This window comes from Sciurus carolinensis, chromosome 8, assembly GCF_902686445.1.
Source record: "Sciurus carolinensis chromosome 8, mSciCar1.2, whole genome shotgun sequence".
NCBI lineage: Eukaryota > Metazoa > Chordata > Mammalia > Rodentia > Sciuridae > Sciurus > Sciurus carolinensis.
Window position 1 is genome coordinate 122,476,998 of NC_062220.1, and position 20,179 is coordinate 122,497,176.

Genomic DNA, 20,179 nt, shown 5'->3' on the forward strand with positions numbered 1-20,179 from the left:
TAGATACTGTATGTTTCATTTATTGAACATTTCAGCCTCAAAATATAATACCTGACAATGGCCAGGCCATACATGACCAAATAACTCACCCACCATCTTTGCGGTAATCAGCCTGTGGCAATCAGGATCTGGTTAGTGATCACAACTTCCCTATTCTGTACTTCCAACTCAGAATATCCCAGAAGAAAAAGTCAAACATGTTCCCCAAACAAACCCCCTAAACTGCCCTACCTCTTTGTCAGTCCACCTCCAATCAGAGCACACATGGAGTCTTTAGAGCACTGATGAAAGCCCCAGTGCTGGATCCAACTCCAGCTGGAGGAGCGGGAGAAGCACTGGTGAAAGCCATACCCTGGAGACCCGGAGCACTGGGTCTGCTAAAGGCATAATCAGAATATCAGTCCCTCTGTCTTCCAAACCCTGCTACAAGGCACACTAAGAAGTCTTGAATCAGTCTTAATTATCTACTGCTGGGAGAATTCCAATAAGTAGGTTCTTTGAGGGGCAGCCCAGAGAAAAAAGACAAATACAAAGAGGCAAATATGAAGGCTGGGGTGCACTGAGGATAACCACAGTTCTAACAAACTCATGCACAGTCCAGCCCCCTGACCTCAAGATTAACACTTTCTAATACTTTCTCACTGTACTAAAGACCTCCCCCACACTAAAGGCCTCATGAAAGGAAAGGTTAGCACCAAAACTACTGATCTCAGTCTCTAATGTCCTGCACAAATGTCTAGCTTTTAATGACAATTCTAGGAAAAAAGTACCACGCTTCAGACAAAACAACAAAACCAGACTAAGGAGATCCAAGATGGAGGACTAGAGGGAGGCCATGTTCCTTGTCACTCCATAACTCAGGTTTCAAGCAGAGGATATCTGTTTCTCGGTGAGGCAGTTTTTGCTGCTTATCAATCCCCTGCTGTTTACCCCATTTGTTCACTGTGATCACCTGTGGTCTGCCAACATATCAACTACTTTTTGAATGCAGATTGCTCACTGACTGGTGCCTATCATCTGCCATTTGCCTGCCTCTTGCCTGCCCATCACCTGCCTTTTACCTACCCATCACCCACCGCCTGAGGTTCACCCGCTGATCGTCCACCGGTAGCCAGCAGAACGACCAGACGGCCATGGATTGCCAGTTGCTGTTGTTGCCTGAAAGTCCACTGTCATAGTACCTGCAGGTTTGGTAACACGTGGCTGCCTCCATTTTGAAACAACAGCCAGGACCTGTAGGACCCCTGGCCAGACTGACTGAGCCCCGTTTCAAAGATCACTCAACCAGACCGAGCACACCCTACCTCCAGAACTACCAGCCCATCATGCCCACACCCCGAGCTGCAGCTCCCCATTTGCCAACACATTTGGAAGCCAGAATGGCCATCTTGGAAAATCCTGGAAGCAGAAGCTCCCAACTTTTTTTTTTTTTTTTTTTTTTTTGTGGTACTGGGGATTGAACCCAGAGCCTTGTGCTTGCGAGGCAAGCACTCTACCAACTGAGCTATATCCCCAGCCCGGAAGCTCCCATCTTTAGGTGGGGCAAATCCCATCCTTAGATGCCTGCTGGAGACTGGAAGCTCATTGTCAGGGACTTCTCATATATCGGGCTACTAAAGACTGGGAGGTTTGAATACTATATGACTGTTATAATGTAGATTTTTTTTTTCTCCTTTTTGAAAATTTTTAAGTTTTTATTTCTTTACTTTTCTCGCTCTATTTTCCTTTTGTTTACCTGCTTCCTCAGAGTCTCTTTCTCCCTTTTCTCATGCTAACCAACTTCTTTTGATTATAGTTTCACTCTTTCTATGATCTAGAACTTCTATATTCTCTTTTCTTATCCCATGAACAGCTACATCCTACATCCCTCCCCATCCTCTTTGTCCTCCATTAGAAACTACAGACCTTATTGCAAAACTATTTGTTATATTGTAGATAATAGTTGAACTCACTCTGTTTATTATGACAATATTGTTAATGTCTTCATAGGGGCTATTTGGTTTAGGGCTGCATATTGTCTGTACTGGGCACTGCTAATGTTGATCTCCCCTTAAAGAAAAGGTTTTGGAAACTAGGGGGGAAACTGCAATACCCCAGATCTGCACTGCTAGAGGGGAAGATATGTAAACAACATGAAAAAACACAGGAAGAAAATGATCCAAACAAAACTAGATTCTATATTAATAGAATCCAGTGACAGCATGGTAGAAGAAATGTTAAAAAGGGAGTTCAGAATATACATAATTAAAATGATTCATGAAGCAAAGGATAAGAGAGCAAATGTAGGCAATGAATGGTCACTCCAATAAGCAGTTGAAAGAGCAACTGCAGGAAGGAAAAGATCATTTCAACAAAGACATAGAGACTTTCAAAAAAAAACCAAACGGAAATCCTTGAAATGAAGGAAACAATAAACCAAATTAAACACTCAACAGAAAGCATCACCAACACACAAGATCACCTGGAAGACAGAACCTCAGACAATGAAGACAAAATATTTGATCTTGAAATTAAAGTTGCCCAAACAGAGAAGATGGTAAGAAATCATGAATGGAAAGTCCAAGAACTATGGGACATCATGAAAAGACCAAATTGAAGAATTATCAGGACTGAGGAAGGCACAGAGATACAAACCAAAGGAATGAACAACCTATTCAATGAAATAATATCAGAAAATTTCCCAAACCTGAAGAATGAAATGGAAAATCAAATACAAGAGGTTTATGGAACACCAAATGCACAAAATCACAACAGATCCACACCAAGACACATTATAATGAAAATGCCTAACATACAAAGATAGGATTTTGAAAGCTGCGAGAGAAAAGCATCAGATTACATACAGGGGGAAACCAATACAGATATCAGCAGATTTCTCAGCTTAGATCCTAAAAGCTAGAAGGACCTGAAACAACATATTTCAAGCTTTGAAAGAACATGGTTACCAACCAAGAATCCTATACCCAGCAAAACTAACCTTCAGATTTGAAGATGAAATAAAATCCTTCCATGATAAACAAAAGTTAAAAGAATTTATAAATAGAAAGCCTGCGCTACAGAACAGTCTCAGCAAAATATTCCATGAGGAGGAAATGAAAAACAACAATGTAGGTCAGCAAAGGGAGGAACTACTTAAAGGAAAACCAAACAAAGGAGAAACCAAGTCAAGTTAAAAACTAAAAATAAGCCCAAATGACTGGAAATCAAATCATATCTCAATAATAACCCTGAACGTTAACGCCTAAACTCATCAATCAAAAGACACAGACTGGCAGATTGAATTAAAAAGAAAGACCCAATAATCTGCTACCTTCAAGAGACTCATCTCATAGATAAGGACATCCATAGACTAAAGGTGAAAGGATAGAAAAAAACCTACCATGCACATGGATTCAGTAAAAAAGCAGGGGTTTCCATTCTTATTTCAGATAAAGTGGAATTCAAGTCAAAGTTAGTCAGAAGGGCTAAAGAAGGACATTTCAGGGCTGGGGATTTGGCTCAGTGGTAGAGTGATTGCTTAGCATGAGTGAGGCACTGGGTTCAATTCTCAGCACCATATAAAAAATGAAAAAATAAAATAAAGGTATTGTGTCCATCTACAACTAAAAACATAAAAAAAAAAAAAAAAAGAAGGACATTTCATACTGCTTAAGGGAACCATAAATCAGGAAGACATAATAATTGTAAATATTTATGCCCCAAACAACTGTGCATTCATGTACATCAAACAAATCCATCTCAATTCCAGGAATCAAACAGACCACAACGCAATAATTCTGGGTGACTTTAACACACCACTGTCACCACTGGATAGATCTTCCAAACAAAAACTAAACAAAGAAACCACAGAACTCAATAACACAATCAATAACTTAGACTTGACAAACATATATAGAATATTCCATCCATCAACGAGCAAATATACTTTCTTCTCAGCAGCACATGGAACCTTCTCGAAAATATGCCACAAAGCAGCCCTTAGTAAATGCAAAAAAAAATAGAGATACGACCCTGTGTTCTATCAGATCATAAGGGAATGAAATTAGAAATAAATGACCAAAAAAAAAAAAAATTACTCCAACACCTGGAGACTAAATAATATGCTATTAAATGAAGCATGGGTAATAGAAAACATCAGGGAGGAGATAAAAAATTCTTAGAGGTAAATGAGAACGACAATACAACATCAAAATCTGTGGGACACTATGAAAGCATACTAAGAGGAAAATTCATTGCATGGAGTGCATTCAAGAAACGAAAAAAAAGTCAACAACTAAATGACCTAACATTACATCTCAAAGTCCCAGAAAAAGAAGAACAGAACAACACCAAAAGTAGTAGAAGACAGGAAATAATTAAAACCAGACTAGGATATCACACAGATAAAGGAAACATTGATGGGGAATTTAAAACTACTATGATTAATATATTAAAGGTTCTAATGGAAAAGGTAGACAATACTAAGAACAGATGGGAAATTTAGCAGAGACAAAAACTATAAGAAAGAATCAAGCTGGATGCCATGGCACATGTCTCTGAAGGCTGAAGCAGGATGATAAGAAGTTCAATGCCAGCCTGGGCAACTCAGCATGAACCTGCCTCAAAATAAAATTAAAATGGTTGTAAGATACAGTTCAGTGGTAAAGCACTCCTGGGTGCAATCCTCAGTACTGGAAAAAAGAAAGTCTAAGACAATCTATACACTACAAGACTTTATAAGCCACGTAGAGTGGCACAATCCCAGCAAATTAGAAGGCCGAGGCAGGAGGATCACAAATTTGAGGCCAAATTTGGGCAACTTACTGAGACCTTGACTGAGACCTTGTATCAAAATAAAATAAAGAAGAGGCTGGAGATGTATATCAGTGGTACAGCATTCCTGGGTTCAATCTCTAGTACTCCCCAAAACAAAACAAAATGACAAAAACCTCACTCTAAAATCCATATAGAATAGAAGAAGGTCAAGAATGGAAGAGGCAACATAATACCAAGAACAAAGAAGAGGATGTTGCAATGTCGGCCATCAAGATTTATCACAAAGTTACTGTAAAGATGACAGCATGGCAATGACATAGGATTGACAAAGAGCCAAGGGTAAGAATGGAGTCCAGAAACAGGATCAGATGAAAGTAAAACTCTCATCAATTATTTATCAACAGGAAGGCCGGGATAGTTCACATGAACAGAGCTGAGATCATTAGCTGAACTGGACTCCTATGTTAGAGGCTGTCAAGGCTGATTACAACCCCTCAACCCCATTGCACAGGATCAGGGAGAGGCAGGGAATCCTGTTTTAGATTGGTTGATACATCCATACCAACTACAGGTGTGAAGGGACCTTGATGTGGAATTTCAGCAAGTGTGCTGGTAGAGGGTCAGGGAAAGATCTGTGACATTACAGACTGGTGAGGAGTGGGGGTTGTGCAAATAAGCAGAGAGAGAAACAGAAAGAAGAAACCACAGAGAGCTGGGGGAGGAGACAGGGATTGAATGCTCCAGAAGTGCGAGGGAACTGGCAAATCCCTGGGTTACCATTCCCAACAATTTAATCTCTTAACAATACTGAAGCAAGTATGGCAAGAATTATGGTGCCTATCTAAGGTTAGAGAACTAGGAGCTCAGAGATTCCCACAGCTGCCCAGGTCACAAAAAGGCAGCTCAGTGGCTTCTATCTCTGAGCACTGCAAAGTTAGAGCTCACTAGAAGCTGACCAGGGCCCTGATGGTTTTGTTAGAAGGTAGGTTCCAAAGGACTTACTTCTTTTACACAGAAAAGAAGACTTCTCATAGCAGCTCTCAGCGTGCCAGCTGTGGAGGTCATGGTGCCGCAGTGTGGGGAAGTGGAAGCACTGGAGCTGGGCGCAGAACACATTGTCATTCTCAGACATGGCCGAGGCGAAAATAGGATCTGGAGGCAGGAACACCTCTGAGGAGCCTGTGTGAGGAGATAAAAGGTGAGGCTGGGCATGACGACTAAGGTCAGCAGATGAACATGCAGTTTTCTCAAAGGATCCATGGAGTCAAACAGAACCATCAATCAAAGAAACTGTGGACCACTAAGAGCTAGTGCTAGGTCTTTGTGTGACTTCCCCAGCCTCTTAGACATCAGTTCCAGACACTGGGCTTAGCAGAGTCGCAACAAACAAAAGAGCAAGCAAACCCTGGTAGTGTTAAGTATTACACAGAGAAAAGGTGCTGGATGGAGATTTCAGGGGTTTTTAAAGTTAGAACCAGAGCATGAATGATGAAGCAATGGATTTTAACTCACTGAATCAAAATGCAGGAGTTCATACTGACAAAATGAACAAATAACTGGGGACATGGCTAGGGAAATAAAACAGGTAGGAGGAAGTTCTCCCCTATTATAGAATACCCGGTAATAAATGGAGCATTTCAAAAGCATCTGTACTGCCCCTCACAGGCACAGTGGCAGTTTGGGCAGGTTTGTCAACTCTTAACACTCACCAGCACTAATATCATCCCCATTAGCGGGTTGAGGTGAACACTTGGAAGGTACTGGCTCCTTGGGTTCCTCTCCAAGCTCAGAAGGAACTCCGCAAATTCACTCAGCTCCTGCTTTCCAAACTAGGGAAAAGGTGATCAGAAACCACACTACCCTCACTGCTTGAGGGCTGGGATTCAGGTGTTTTGGGAGAGGAGCTGTTAACTTCCAACCTCTCTGGCTCTCTACCTTGTGTAGTCCTCCAAGATTGGGCCACCAAGATTTCTCTTGCCTAACCTGACATAGATCACTGGAAATACAAAAGCAACCTTTTCCAAAAAGCAGAATCACAATGGAACACTCAAAGCTCTTGTTCACTAAGATGGCAATGCAATTTACCCCTTTCACAGAATAGATATTTCCACCCAAACCTTTCTGAACTGTTTCCTCCCAGCACTAAACATGGAGCTTGGTTTGCAAGGAGCTAATGTAGCTGGTGGCAGCTTTATGCTGTAGCACATGGACCCATGGCTCCCTGGCAAGGAAAGGGAGACTGGCTTTCTGGAAGCACTGAGACCCACAAGAACTGTCCCTGGCTGGCTGGCACAGCCACCACTAAAGTTGCTCCCCACTTTCAGGGACATCCAAGCTCCAGTCCTGGCTGTCTCATTTTTATGAGACAGATTCAAGGGAGGAGAAAGGACTAGACTGGTTTCTTGGAGATGTTTTTCCACACCACCTGGAGGGCTCATCCCCACTACTGAGAACAGAAGCCATCACCAGTATGCTGTGCACTGACACTTGGCTTTCCTCTAGGCTCCCTGCTTCCTGAAGGGGTGCTTTCACCTGGGCAGCCCTTCCCTTTAAAATACTGCTTTCTTCACTATTTGGTTCTTGTTCCATAGTCTGAAAAACAAACAGGTTCCTCCCTACCCTTAAAAAACAAGTCTTCTGGATGGTGGCGCATGCTTATAATCCCAGAAGATTGGGAGGCTGAGGAAGGAGGATCACAAGTTCAAGATCAATCTCAGGAACTTAGCTAGACCCCATCTCAAAAGAAAAAATATTAAAAAAAAAAAGGCTGGGGATGTGACTCAGAGGTTAAGCACCTATGGGTTCAATTCCAAGTACCCCAAAAAAACCAAAACAAACAAAAAAACCCCCACAAAACCCAAAACACAAAACAAAACAAAAAAACCAAAAACCAAAAAACAAGTCTTCAAATTGAGGCTGGGTGTCAGTCCAGAACTCCTGGGCACAACTATGATACACAATGGCAACCCTCAAACCAAGGTCATAAGTAACCCCTCAGGGTAGAGTCAAGCTAGAAGGTAACTCAGTCAGGGTTCCTGAAGACTCTGGGCCTAGGTCCCACCAAGTCACCTGTAGGTGAAAGATAGAGTGACACATCCATGTCAAGGACAGCATCACACACGTATAGCATGTCTGCCCATGGAAACTGCTAAAGACCGCAATTAAAGGTGCTATCTATGGAATGATCATGTGAGTAACTCTGTCCATCCCAAACGGAGAATGGCAAAGGGAAGAGGTACTTGCTCTAAGTCACATGATTTGTGCAACTAAGGTTGGGATGGTGGGCACTGCCAATTTGCTGCCAGTGCCCACCAAAGCTCTGTTTGTTGACCTCACTATTTGGATCCTACTACAGTCATGTCCTTAACTGGGTACAGCACCAAGACAGAGAAGATGAACACCAATCACATCTGAAAAGACGTCATTCTAGGTTATATGCACTTCCAAATGTCAGTCAATCTGTGATATGAGTAAGCTCCAGCAGTATGTGTGTATGCTCAGACATAAAGGGGGATGGGGGGGGGGACATGAAGGCAAAGGTACTGAGTAAATGAGTGGATACTTATTTATTTTTTGGTGGTACTGGAGCTTGAACCCAGGGGTGCCCCACTACATCTGAGTCCTTCGTATTTTACATTGAGACAGGGTCTCCATTAGTTGCCCAGGCATGCTGGGATTACAGGTGTGCACAATCATGTCTGATTTGAACAAACACTGTAGTTTTTTGTTTTTAAATTATAATTCCCATTTTATTTTTCCCCCCAAACCGCTCAGGAGTCTGAAAAGAATAAGCTTCAAACCTAAACCATTTTCTTCACTCCTAAAGGATCCAGCTCCTTAAATAGGCTTTGGTGGAGGTCATAGGGTAGCACCAGGAGGTCTTAAACCAGTGTGGGGTATGATCCCTCTGGGCTTCTTCAAAAGATTAATTTCTGACCACCTTGCTATGAATAGCACAACTTACAAGGCTAATGTAATTTCACATAGAGCTTGGGAAGCATGTACTCGCTTCGGAAACATCCCTGGCAGCTGTGGCCTCTACAATGTTTTGAATGATGAACTACTACTTAATGGCCTTGTCCTTGGGCAAGAACCAGGTGCAGTTCATGCAATGAATAGGCTGCATATGGCTGTGTCCCGTTTTGGCACAAATCTTCCTTCTTTGGTCATCTTGGAAGTGAGGACCTGAGAAACTGAACAAATCTTCACTACATGAATACATTATAAAATGTATTTCCACTTCTGCACTTTAAAATAAATATCAAGCCAGGTGTGATGGTGCATCGCCTGTAATCCCAGTGACTCAGGAGGCTGAGGCAGGAGGATCACAAGTTCAAATTTAGAAAGGCCTTACACAACTGACTCAAAATTAAAAATAAAAAGGGTTGGGGATATAGCTCAGTGGTAAAGTGTCCCTGGGTTCAATCCCCAGTACCCAAATAAATAAATAAATAAGATAAAATAATATAGAAATCGAGCATGAATAACCAGAAACTGAAGCAACAAATAATGATGAGAGGGCCTGTGAATGACATGAGAATACGTAGATGGTTCTCTCTAGACAACAACGATCTGCATTTTTTTCATACTTTCTGTACACATTGTAAAAATGATGGGCCTGTGTCTGCTGGTGGCAAAAACTCTCAGTCTCCAGGGTACTCCAAGGCCCAGTGCTGCCAAACCTGCAGGTCTTAGAACCTTCCCAAGGTCCTTAGGCTATGGGAACACATGGGCTTATGTAGGCATGACACAGAGCATGGTAAGGTAGTGAAACCCCCAAGGCCCTCAGGAGTCCAACAGGAATAAGCTTCAAACCTAAAGTGTGTGTATGGGGGGGTGGGAGAGGATAGATGTGAACACAGATGTTTCATAAATATGTATATGTGTAATACGCACATACCATGCGCCAATATAGAATAGGTTACAAAACACACAGGTGGATACAAGTGGTACACACCTGTGATTCCAGCTACTTGGGAGGCTGAGGCAGGAGAATTGCAAGTTCAAGTCCAACAACTAAGCAAGACCCTGTTTCAAAATAAAAAAATAAAAAGGGGGCTGGGGCTGTAGCTCAGTGGTAGAGCACTTGCCTAGCATGTGTGAGGCACTGAGTTTGATCCTTAGCACCACATAAAAATAAACAAATAAAATAAAGGCATTCTGTTAATTTATAGCTACAAAAAACATATTAAAAATAAATAAAAAGGGCTGGGGGTGAAGCTCAATGGTAAAGTGCTTCTGGGGTCAATTCCTAGTACCATAAACAAAAAAGCTCAACCCTCTCCACACACACAAAAGGAAAAAGTTTGTATAAAATGTAGAAAAAAATAGACATTTTAAAACATCTTACTGTGGGTCCTTCCTACTATCATTAGCTAAGAGTCTTAGATGTAGTACATTCTTAGGGAACCAGTCATTATTAATGACAAAGATTTAAATCCACTTCTCATTTTATACCTTTATTTTATTTATTTTTACATGGTGTTGAGTATTAAACTCAGGGCCTCACACATGATGAGCAAGCACTCTACCACTGAGTTACAACCCCAGCCCTCTTACTGTTTTGTTGAATCCTTTTCTTTGGGCCAACTTCTAGGACAAAACAGATTCCCTCTGTTTTATATCATAGCCCAACTGGCAAAGAACAGCTGACGAAAGAGCTACTCTGGAAGCAGGAGAGGGCTGGTATGGCCATGTTCTTACTGTTTGCCAGTTTCTCATCAGAAATCTTAAGAGCTTTTCATGTGGGAATTTAAAAAATATTCTTAGGCAGAAGGACTGCATCTTCCTGAGTAACTTCAATGCTGAGCAGCATCCTGCTGTTCATTCCCCCACACTGTGGAGACCCCACCTCTACAGACATTGTGGCAGCTGGCTACTGCATATAGGTGCACATATAAAATCAAACATCCACAGTACTACTATATACCTAAGAAAACGAATAGCGAGTCAATATCCACTATTAAGTTTACAAATTTCTCTGTCACCAGGAAGTTTTTGTAAGGTCCCTCCTGTTTCAGGATGCCATCAAGAGCTGCTTTTGGTTTTATGTTTAATTCCTCTGACTCCAGAGCAACTCATAATAATGAACCATGACAAGCACCCAGGCCAGTCGTCTTGGAGCAGAAGAATCTTCTTTTAACTACGTATTTGGTGACCACTACTTAATCTACTAATGGAATCCCCAAATCTATAGTCAATAGCATGTTATGTCCACGCAGAGCTGCTGGATGCTCACATGCGCTGCACAAGAGCCCCATCCTTGCTGTGGGTCAATTCCCAATCAGCTGCACAAACAGGGGGCTTTATGCCAACCATAGCTGCCAGTGTTGAAGCATACATTAAATCTTTTTCTACATTTTAGGTTCACTCTCCTCAGGCCCCAACAGACCCATGAGATGAGCATGGTCATTACAGTCTACCTGGGGCCCTTGCCAGAATGACAGGGATGAAGGTCCCAGTCCCCCAACTCAGACATGCTGCCATGCCACACAGATGCCTTCTCTCTTTAAGTATCATTACTCAGAAGACAACCATGCTCATGAGTATTGACATTGTCCTGAAGGCTGGTCTGGACTTCAGTTTCAAAAATGCACCTTCACAACAGCTGTGACAAGAGCAGGTGAAAAACTACTAGCAGATTGATCCTCTACAAAGCACACTGTTACTTTGGAGCCTAGAAACCCAAAATCCATCTATTTGCCAACTATTCCTGTGGGAAACCTAAGCAACACACACACACAGCCTGGGAATGCAAATGCAAGGGGTGATTTCAGTAAGGAATCAGAGGACACAAGAATGGAAAAATGCACTCAGTAGGAGCAGGGGCTAGTGGGTTTTGTCCTCTCTGCTGGGCCTTGCAGACTCCACCTTTGTTCCTTGCCCAGCCCCAGGTGCCAGGTATACCCTACCTATATGGAGTCCTGCTTCTCTTAAGGGAAGCCAGCTGCTTGGTGGACTGACCCTTCTTAACCCTGTCCCAGGGCCCACAATTCCTCACTTGTCTTTCTAAAGAGACACTGAAGACATCAATAGCAGGACTGGGATGTGTCGAAGGAAAAAGAACCCAGACCTGAGCTCAAGCCAGAGACCTAAGGAACAGCCCAACAGGTGAGGCCTGATGACGGACAGGGTGGAAGAGTATGGTTTAGGTGCAAGTAGACAGGGTACAACAAGGGTGCTGGGGAAGGACCGTCAATACTAGGCAATAAGGCATGAGGGGAGGGATGAATCAGGGATAGGTGTTTAGCTATATACAGCAGCTATTTCTTTCCTGTTCCTCAGTATTTCCAAGCAACAGGTATAAAACTTTTGAAATAACAACAACAACACATACACACACACACACACACACACACACACACACACACACACACACACAATCTGATAGTTTTCTTCAAGTTTTAGATTCTAATTCTGAACTTTCTCTGTCTTAGAAAGCTTGTCTTTTCCTCTATGGATTGTATGTGTCAGTGGCCCACTTTGTATACTCATTTATATGCTCTAAAGTACTTAACTTTATTTTTTATTTTCATATTTTGTGGTGCTGGGGATTGAACCCAGGGCTTTGTGCATGCTAGGAAAGCACTCTACCACTGAGCTACATCTCTAGCTCTCTTTTTTATTAATTAATTTCAGCTGATAAATAAAACATGAAAATTATGCTTACTAATGCAATACCATGTGATGTTTCAATACATATTAAGTGAAGTTAAACATATCTACCTCCTCAAACATTTATCATTTCTTTGTGGTAAAAACATTCAAAGTCCTTTCTTGTAGTTTTTTCAAAATGTATAATCCATTATTGCTATGTTACTGTGCAACAGCATATCAGAACTTCTTACTCCTATTCACTGGAACTTGGTACCCACTGATCAACCTTCCACCTACTCTCCCCAGTCAAGGCCCTTAACTTCAAAGGGAAGACAGGAAGTCTAGAAATCTGGTCACAGTGAGAAAAAACAATGGATTTCAGAGAAGCCTCATGGGTCCTGATCAAAGGGCTGCACACTAGACCCCAAATACCCTCCCTACAATCTGGGCCCCCCTCCTCTCCATTTACTTTTACCAGGCACTCCTGTAGACCAGTCACCACTTGAGGAAAGTATGGAAGGAAGGACAGGAGGCCCAGCAATATTCTGAGTCAGGATGATTCCTACCAATTTCAAACACAAATAACCAGAAAGACTTACCTTTGAATGCTACCTCCCAGCGACCTTCTAAGGAGCGGTTCCGGCCAGTGATGACATACTGATAGCCAACCCATAGCCTGAGGGGATGGAAACAGATCTGAGCACAAGGAGGAAAGCGGCCATCGATGACTATATCTGTATTTATATATTAACTTATTTTTACTTATTTTTATGGTGTTGGGGATCAAATTTTGAACCTTATGCATGCTAGGCAAGTGCTCTCCCCCTGAACTATACCTCCAGAACTCTGTGTGTGTGTTTTTGAGTGTATGTGTGTGTATTTATTTATTCAGGTAGCAGGGACTGAACCCCAGGGTGCTCAACTACTGAGCCAAATCCCCAGGACTTTTTCATTTATTATTTATTTTTATTACACATACACAATATATATATATATATATATATTTTAAAATATATTTATTTTTTATGTGGTGCGGAAGATCAAACCCAGTGCCTCACTCATACTAGGGAAGTGCTCTACCACTGAGCTCCAGTCCACCATTTTTTTTTTTTTTTTTTTTTTTTGAGATAGGGTCTCACCAACTTGTTTAGGGCCTCAAATAGTTGCTGAGGCCTTCTCTGATCTGTGATCCTCCTGCCTCAGCCTCCTGAGTTGCTAATATTTCAGGATAACTTTGTATGTGTTTTAATAGTTAAGTTGATCTCCAAAAAATTGAATTTTAACATGAGTGATTCAAGTTTTAACTCTTAGTTTTAATAAAATATATTAAAATTCTAAACAGTAAATTCACAGGTCAGGAAAAAAATTTAACCTTAGGTAATTCCTGCCAACCCTGCTTATTTTTGGTGTTTTTTTTTTTTTTTTAAGGTACTAGGGATCAAACCCAGAGTCTAGCCCATGCTAGCAAGTGCTTTACCACTGAGTTATATCCCCATCCCTTTTTATTTTGAGACAGTCTCCATTGGTTGCCCAGGACTAGAATTTGTAATCCTTCTGCCTCAGCCTCCTGAGCAATTGAGATTACAGGCATGTGCCACCACACCCAGACCAAGCTTGTTCTTAGTAGCTGACCCCATAAAGCTTTCTCATTTTAAGACAGAAAAACCTTATTCTTAGCAGACATAAAGCCCAGGGAATACAATTGTATGACTATGTTAAAACCACAGAACAGGAACAGTTTATGACAGATTTTATTCTTCAAAAGAAACAGACCTGTGAATGAACACTACCAAGTTGGTTAAAAAGACATGTACATGGCTTTCGCTCACAGCCAGCCCTCCCCAGTCCTGTAATGTGTTCCCAAGAACTCTGACTAGCACACTGCACACAGCCCAGCACCACAGCTTCCCCTGTCCTAGCGCTGGTGAAATCCATCAGCGGGTCTACTTGATACAGTGTAGTGGTACTGCTCTGCCCTTAATCTGTGCTGTGCATACACTGGCAGCCATGGGATACAGGCCTTCCCCACCGGTTGACTTATGACTTCTTGTTTTTCCACTAGGTATTTCCTTATGGGTTTGATAAAACAACCTGTTATTTTTCTCACTTTGCTGCTGCAAAAGGAGAAACAACTTGATCTTGCAATCTGCCAGCATCACACAGGACCCAACTATGGAGCTGAACCTGAGCTTCAGTCTTGAAATTAAGGCCCTCTGTCCACCTGACTCAGATCATCATGCTCTCATAGTGGTGTAGCAGTTGTCCACTGTAGGAAGGCAACAGGTGACTAAAAGAGAGCAATGGCTATCTTTTGAACCCCACGGTTCGAAAAAAGGATAGCCATTTTCTCCCCCTCACCCTTAGCAGTACGGCATGACGCATCTTCCAGAGGTGGCACCTTGCAAGCCTCAGTGTACTCCTGTTCCCTAAACAAACCTCTCACCTTGAAATACTGGGTATGCAGACGTGTAGTGCTCATTTTCATTTTTTCTTCGATGCACAGAGCATGGAGGCCAAGAGCTAGGTTCTGAGCAAACTGCCTGGGTTCAAATCCTGACATGTGCCCAGTGAGTCTACTTTCACACTCAAGCATGTATGAGTAAGCCCACTGAAATCACTGAGCAGAGCCAGTATGGCTTACTGCCTCAAAGAAACTCTTTGCTCACCTGTGCACCTTCACACCAGACCACAAAGCCCCACACCAAGCAGTCCCTCAGGATAGAAAAAAGCAATCCATGGCTACACTCAACAAATGCTATTGTACCCACAGAGGGGGACCAATGAAAAGGTTAGCCCACAGTCCTACAAGGTGGCAACGGATCCCAGTCCTCCCCTATCTCCTCCATGAGCCTCCAACCCCATGTTGATGCACATATGTAAGCCCCTAAATCTCTATCTGCTTCCAGTTGGTAGGGATCTGCCTTCCCCATAAGCTGGCTGTTGGCCATATGCTCAGCCCTCATAGGACTCCAATTCCCCAGGACTCACTTGCGCTGGTCCTTCCAACCAAAGCTCCGCTCGGGCTGGTCCCATTCCTGAGCCAGGATGAAGCGCAGTTCCTGGTCAGTGGAGAAGGTGGCAAGTGAGCCGTTCACACGCTGGCAAGTCTGCGCAGCATCCCAGTAGTTCTCCCCACTCAGGTAGACACGGTAGCAGCTGGCCGTGCCTTCATAGTGGTGCCACCCTGTTGGGCACTTCCCTAGGAAACATGAAGGACAGAAGGGGAGTTGTTCCCCAAATTAGGATCCTGACTCCAAATTTAAAATTATATGTGCTGCATGAGGACAGGCACACATCAGAAATCACCTTAGAGAAAAGGGGAAATAGATTCTAGAGGACGAGTTTCTGCTTCTAAGATCATACACCTTGTAAAATGCTCTAATTTTCTGAAGATATAATTCACCCTATAATGCAAGTATATTCAGTGATTTCTCCCATTTCTATAAGATCTTTTAATTTACTTGGTAGTAAGTAAGGTCTGCTGAATTAATTTCTGTAAAACAGATTTCACTAATTCTGATTAACAAGAAAACAAAACTCCCTACATAGTCTGTGAGGTCCTGCTCAGAGCAAGCAGGGAGAATCCCTCCCTGCCTGGCCCTTGCTTCCCTGATGACCAGCTGTCCAAGCTTCTGTTGCCAGTAAGCAGCTTCCTGAGTTGAGTCCCCAGTCCTCCTTTTCTGTTAACATGGGCATTTTCAGTAGGGTGCTGGGAAACATTCCCCTAAAATAGCATCTCAGATCAGAGTTGTAGGGGCCAAGACATTGTAGGACCAACCTCTGCCACCCACAGATGAGAAAAGAGGTTGGGGCTATGCTACAGCTGATGAAGCCTAGGAACCAGCCAGAGCTCTATCTCCCTGAGACTGGTCAGCATCCTACTTCACCAGCCTGTCAACCTAACCCTTGGACATGGGAAGGCTTAATACTTTACAGTTTCCCAGAGCTAGTATCAATGGTTTGTTTTATAATTTTGGTATATCTCCTATTAGTACACTGAAGAGTAATAATTTTTAGCAAAGCCAGTTGTTTTTTTTTTTAAAAAAGTGATTTTAAAATACATTTACATAGGGGCTGGGGTTGTGGCTCAGTGGTACAGCGCTCACCTACCACACATTAGGCGCTGGGTTGGATCCTCAGCACCACATAAAAATAAATAAATAAAATAAAGGTGTTCTGTTCATCTACAGCTTAAAAAAAAAAAAAAAAAAAAAAAAGCCGTTTATATCCAGTGGCACCAGTGAAACTTTTTTTGTACCTCATTATTTGTATTTACGGTGTATGTGTGTGTGTGTGTGTGTGACTCACTAACAATGGCACTGAGATGAGAGGAACAATATGGTGGCTCTGGCCCCTGAGGCACGACCATAGCACTGTATGCAAGGCACAGCAACCTGGATAACACCACCTGCCCTCCACCAGGCCTTGCAGTGTGTATAGCACATGACTACCAAGCGCAACAATCGGATGGCATTTACTGTGAATTTCCTATGTGCCCATGCCAAAGTTTTCAGACTGACCACACTCCAGGGGGATGGTTCTGCTCATTTCCATGTTAGAGATGAGGACCCCAAGGCATGGAGAGGCTAAGCAGCTTAAGAGTTAGCAGCAAGGCTGGGCTTCCCATGTGGGAAGGGGTTCAAAGGGAATTCAGTTGGTTGAGGGCAAGAGAGAAAGAATTCCTTTTTATTGACTTGTCTTTTTTATGTGTTGAACTTTGTGGAACTATTGCCTAGGGAGAACTATTACTGCTAAAAAAAATAGGTAACAGAGCATAGAGCTGAGCATCAGGACCCATGAGGCTAATTCCTGTAGATGCCCCTTCCAAATATGTAACCCTGGATAGGCTGGCCTCTCAGAGCTTGTTTCCTCATTCACCCAGTATGTGCAACACCTTTCAATGGAAGGGTTTGCACTTAATGTGGTAAAAATGGGTACAGTGTCAGGGCTCAGAGGAAGACTGGCCCACATTTCCTACTGCTTGTTCAATCCTGATCAGACAAAGAACTGACTCCATGAGGGGCTGGGGGTTCAAGGAGTGCTGGGGGCCCTACAGTGTGGGTGACTTTTCAGGACTGCCTCATCACTGACAGTGTGGGGCTTGGCAGAGCCACTGTACCTCAGTGTTCCAGCCTAGGACTCTGGGCAGCCAGCACAAGGGGCTATCAGTTGCCTCTCAGGTGTTCCCAAGCACTGAGTCTATGGGCTATGTTAACACAAACGAGCAGACCAGGTCTGCAGCAGACAAATCTTCCTACCCCAACTGGGGCTGCTCATCGTACCTAAGTGCACAATCACCAGAAAATGTCTGCTCACAATGGGGCATATTTCAACTATACCTTTCTTCTCCACAATCTTTAACCTTGTTAAGTCACCTTAAAATTTTCATGTCACTTGCAATTCATTAAATAATTATTTTATTTATTTAGTTTTTTTTTTTTTTTTTTTTTTTTTTTTTCAGTGCTGGGGATCAAACCCAGGGCCTTGTGCTTACAAGGCAAGCACTCTACCGACTGAGCTATCTCCCCAGCCCCTTTATTTAGTTTTTGAGATGGAGCCTCACTATGCTGCCTAGGCTGGCTCAAACACCCGAGCTCAACTTGAGATCTTCTTGTCTCAGTCACCCAAGTAGCTGGGACACCAAAATAACTATTATTAAAAAAACAAAAACAAAAACAAAAAAACCCCGAAGTAAAGCCTTCCTAGGTCACCAGTTGTACCTACTTTCTCAGAGCCTGTTTCTCTTCCTATAAAGGGAATGATACAAATATGGGATTTCCCAGGGCTAATGCCACCCAGCCCTGAAGGCAGTCATGCTATGAAAACATGTAGCCTAACTAACAGAGCATGTGTGCCAAGTCTAGAGTTGGGTAACCTTGGGGAGGTAACCATGCAGCCTCATTCATGCCCCCTGACTGTCTTTAATAGCCTCCCCAACACCCTCATATCTCCCAGCAGAATGGAACTGGGAGAGCCAGGAGCTGAGTCTTAGGCTGTACTACTGAGATAGGCTGTATGTCTGTGGGTGACAAAGTCAGGGCAGGTCTGCAACTTACTGCTGAAGCGGACAGGCTGTGCCACATTCACCGCATGGAAGTGTGTGGGGTCACCTCCTCTGGCCCGTCCTGGCCGCGGATCCACAGACTCCTTCCCATGGTAAGGATGTGTCTCCCCAGTTACTTCTGAAAGCAAAAGAAATGTGCTATGAGTCCCACACGTGCAGCAGTGAGGGTGCAGCCATGATGGTTCTCCGTACAGCAGCAAGCTGAACATCAGCTCAGTTCTGACTCCTTAGGGCTGGAAAAGTGTGGTAGCAGAGTCCATTTATTTCAGTTTTCTTTAGAACTCTAGAAATCATTGCCAATTCACATCAATTAAACACTCTCTTCTTTTTTTAATCATTATTGTGATATGAGGTCTCTCATGTTCCTCCCCATGTTAGTGTGAAGCGGGGACCCACTGTATATGACCCTCTTCCATATTGCTCATCACTGGCTGAGCCACCTCTAACCAGCCTTGAGCGGGTCCTTTAAGGCTGCCAAGGCCTCATGATGTTTGTATTTGGCTCCTTAGCACCTGGTACAAGCATGGTGTGCAGCAAGCCTTGATGTATGGCTAGAAGTTGTGAACAGGAAGCTGAAGAAGAGGGAAGCATTCTAATTTTACGCAGCAAGACCTAATAATTTGCAGGTCTTTCTATAAAGTCTCTTTTGAGCAGACATAGAGAGATGAAGTGATTTACCTAAAGCCACAGAGTAGGAAACGGTCAGAGGCAATGTCCCTCCTGGGCCAGACTACCTTCTACTCCGCCTGTACCTTGCAAGTAAAAGGCACCTAGGGCAAGTTCAGGAAAGATGGGCAACAAATTTGGTCTGCATGGCTGCATACAGACAGAAAGACAAGATACCTGCCAGCAGGTAGTTGCTATTTTATTGGGATATCAGTTGCTATTATACTGGAAATCACTCTAAAACACACAATGTGCTACCACTTTTCAATATAAGTTCAGAGGGACATCCAAGATGGCGGACTAGAGGGAGGCTGCGTTCCTTGTCGCTCCATAACTCAGGTTTCAAGCACAGGATATGTTTCTTGGTGAAGCAGTTTTTGCTGCTTATCGATCCCCTGCTGTTTACCTCATTTGTCTACTGCGATCACCTGTAGTCTGTCAGCATATATTGTCAATATAAGTTCAGCAGAAAGCAAAAACCCCCAAAAGGGAAGCATATTCAAGGATTCATTGTGCATTTTCAGCACTTCTGGTGTCCTAAACTGCAATGTAATCAGTAACCTGACACTGAGACAAGCCTGATGCTACGGCTGCTCTCTGCAAATACCTAGCACATTAGCTTGCTAGGACTGAGCACCCTCTGCATCCAGCAATGCTGGGCAGGGGCTCCCAGACCCTGAGCATCTCTGACATAGAGGCAGTACTGAGGACACAGGCCCCTCACAGGAAGAGGAGGATCACTAAGGCAGGACATGTAAGTTGTGGCTAGAGAAGGAAAGAGCCACCTGGGCTTCTGAGGGATAGCTGAACTTCAAACAGGCAGCCAAAGAAACGAGAACAGAAAGGCTCTGGGCAGAAGGAAGAGCTTAGGCAAAGGGCAAAGGTATGTACATCTAAGACCAGATTAGGCGTGGCTAAAGTATATTTCACTGTACCTAAATTTGACATTTCCCTTTTGTCTGCTCAAACGAGCAAAACCTGTGATTCCACTTTGTATCTTGGTCTCTTCCCCAAACCAAGACAAGAACTTAGGAAACTGCTCACAGAAAGACAAAATCAATCTAGGACAGAGGGAGGGGAAGAGAAGGACAAGATCAC

General features: G+C 43.1%; 1 protein-coding gene across 5 annotated transcripts in view; it reads right to left on the reverse strand.

Annotated features, from left to right (window-relative positions):
• The window catches only part of Dgcr2 (DiGeorge syndrome critical region gene 2), a 92,819-nt gene that overhangs the window by 15,849 nt on the left and 56,791 nt on the right, over positions 1-20,179 (reverse strand). For 3 of the 5 annotated variants that reach the window (XM_047560867.1, XM_047560865.1, XM_047560863.1), the window contains 4 exons: positions 18,408-18,533; positions 15,340-15,559; positions 12,951-13,027; positions 5,758-5,934 (listed from right to left, as the gene is read on the reverse strand). In XM_047560867.1, coding sequence (XP_047416823.1) covers positions 5,758-5,934; positions 12,951-13,027; positions 15,340-15,559; positions 18,408-18,533 — 600 coding nt within the window. The remainder of the gene's footprint in view (positions 1-5,757; positions 5,935-12,950; positions 13,028-15,339; positions 15,560-18,407; positions 18,534-20,179) is intronic. The other 2 variants (XM_047560866.1, XM_047560864.1) reach the window with 1 other exon arrangement.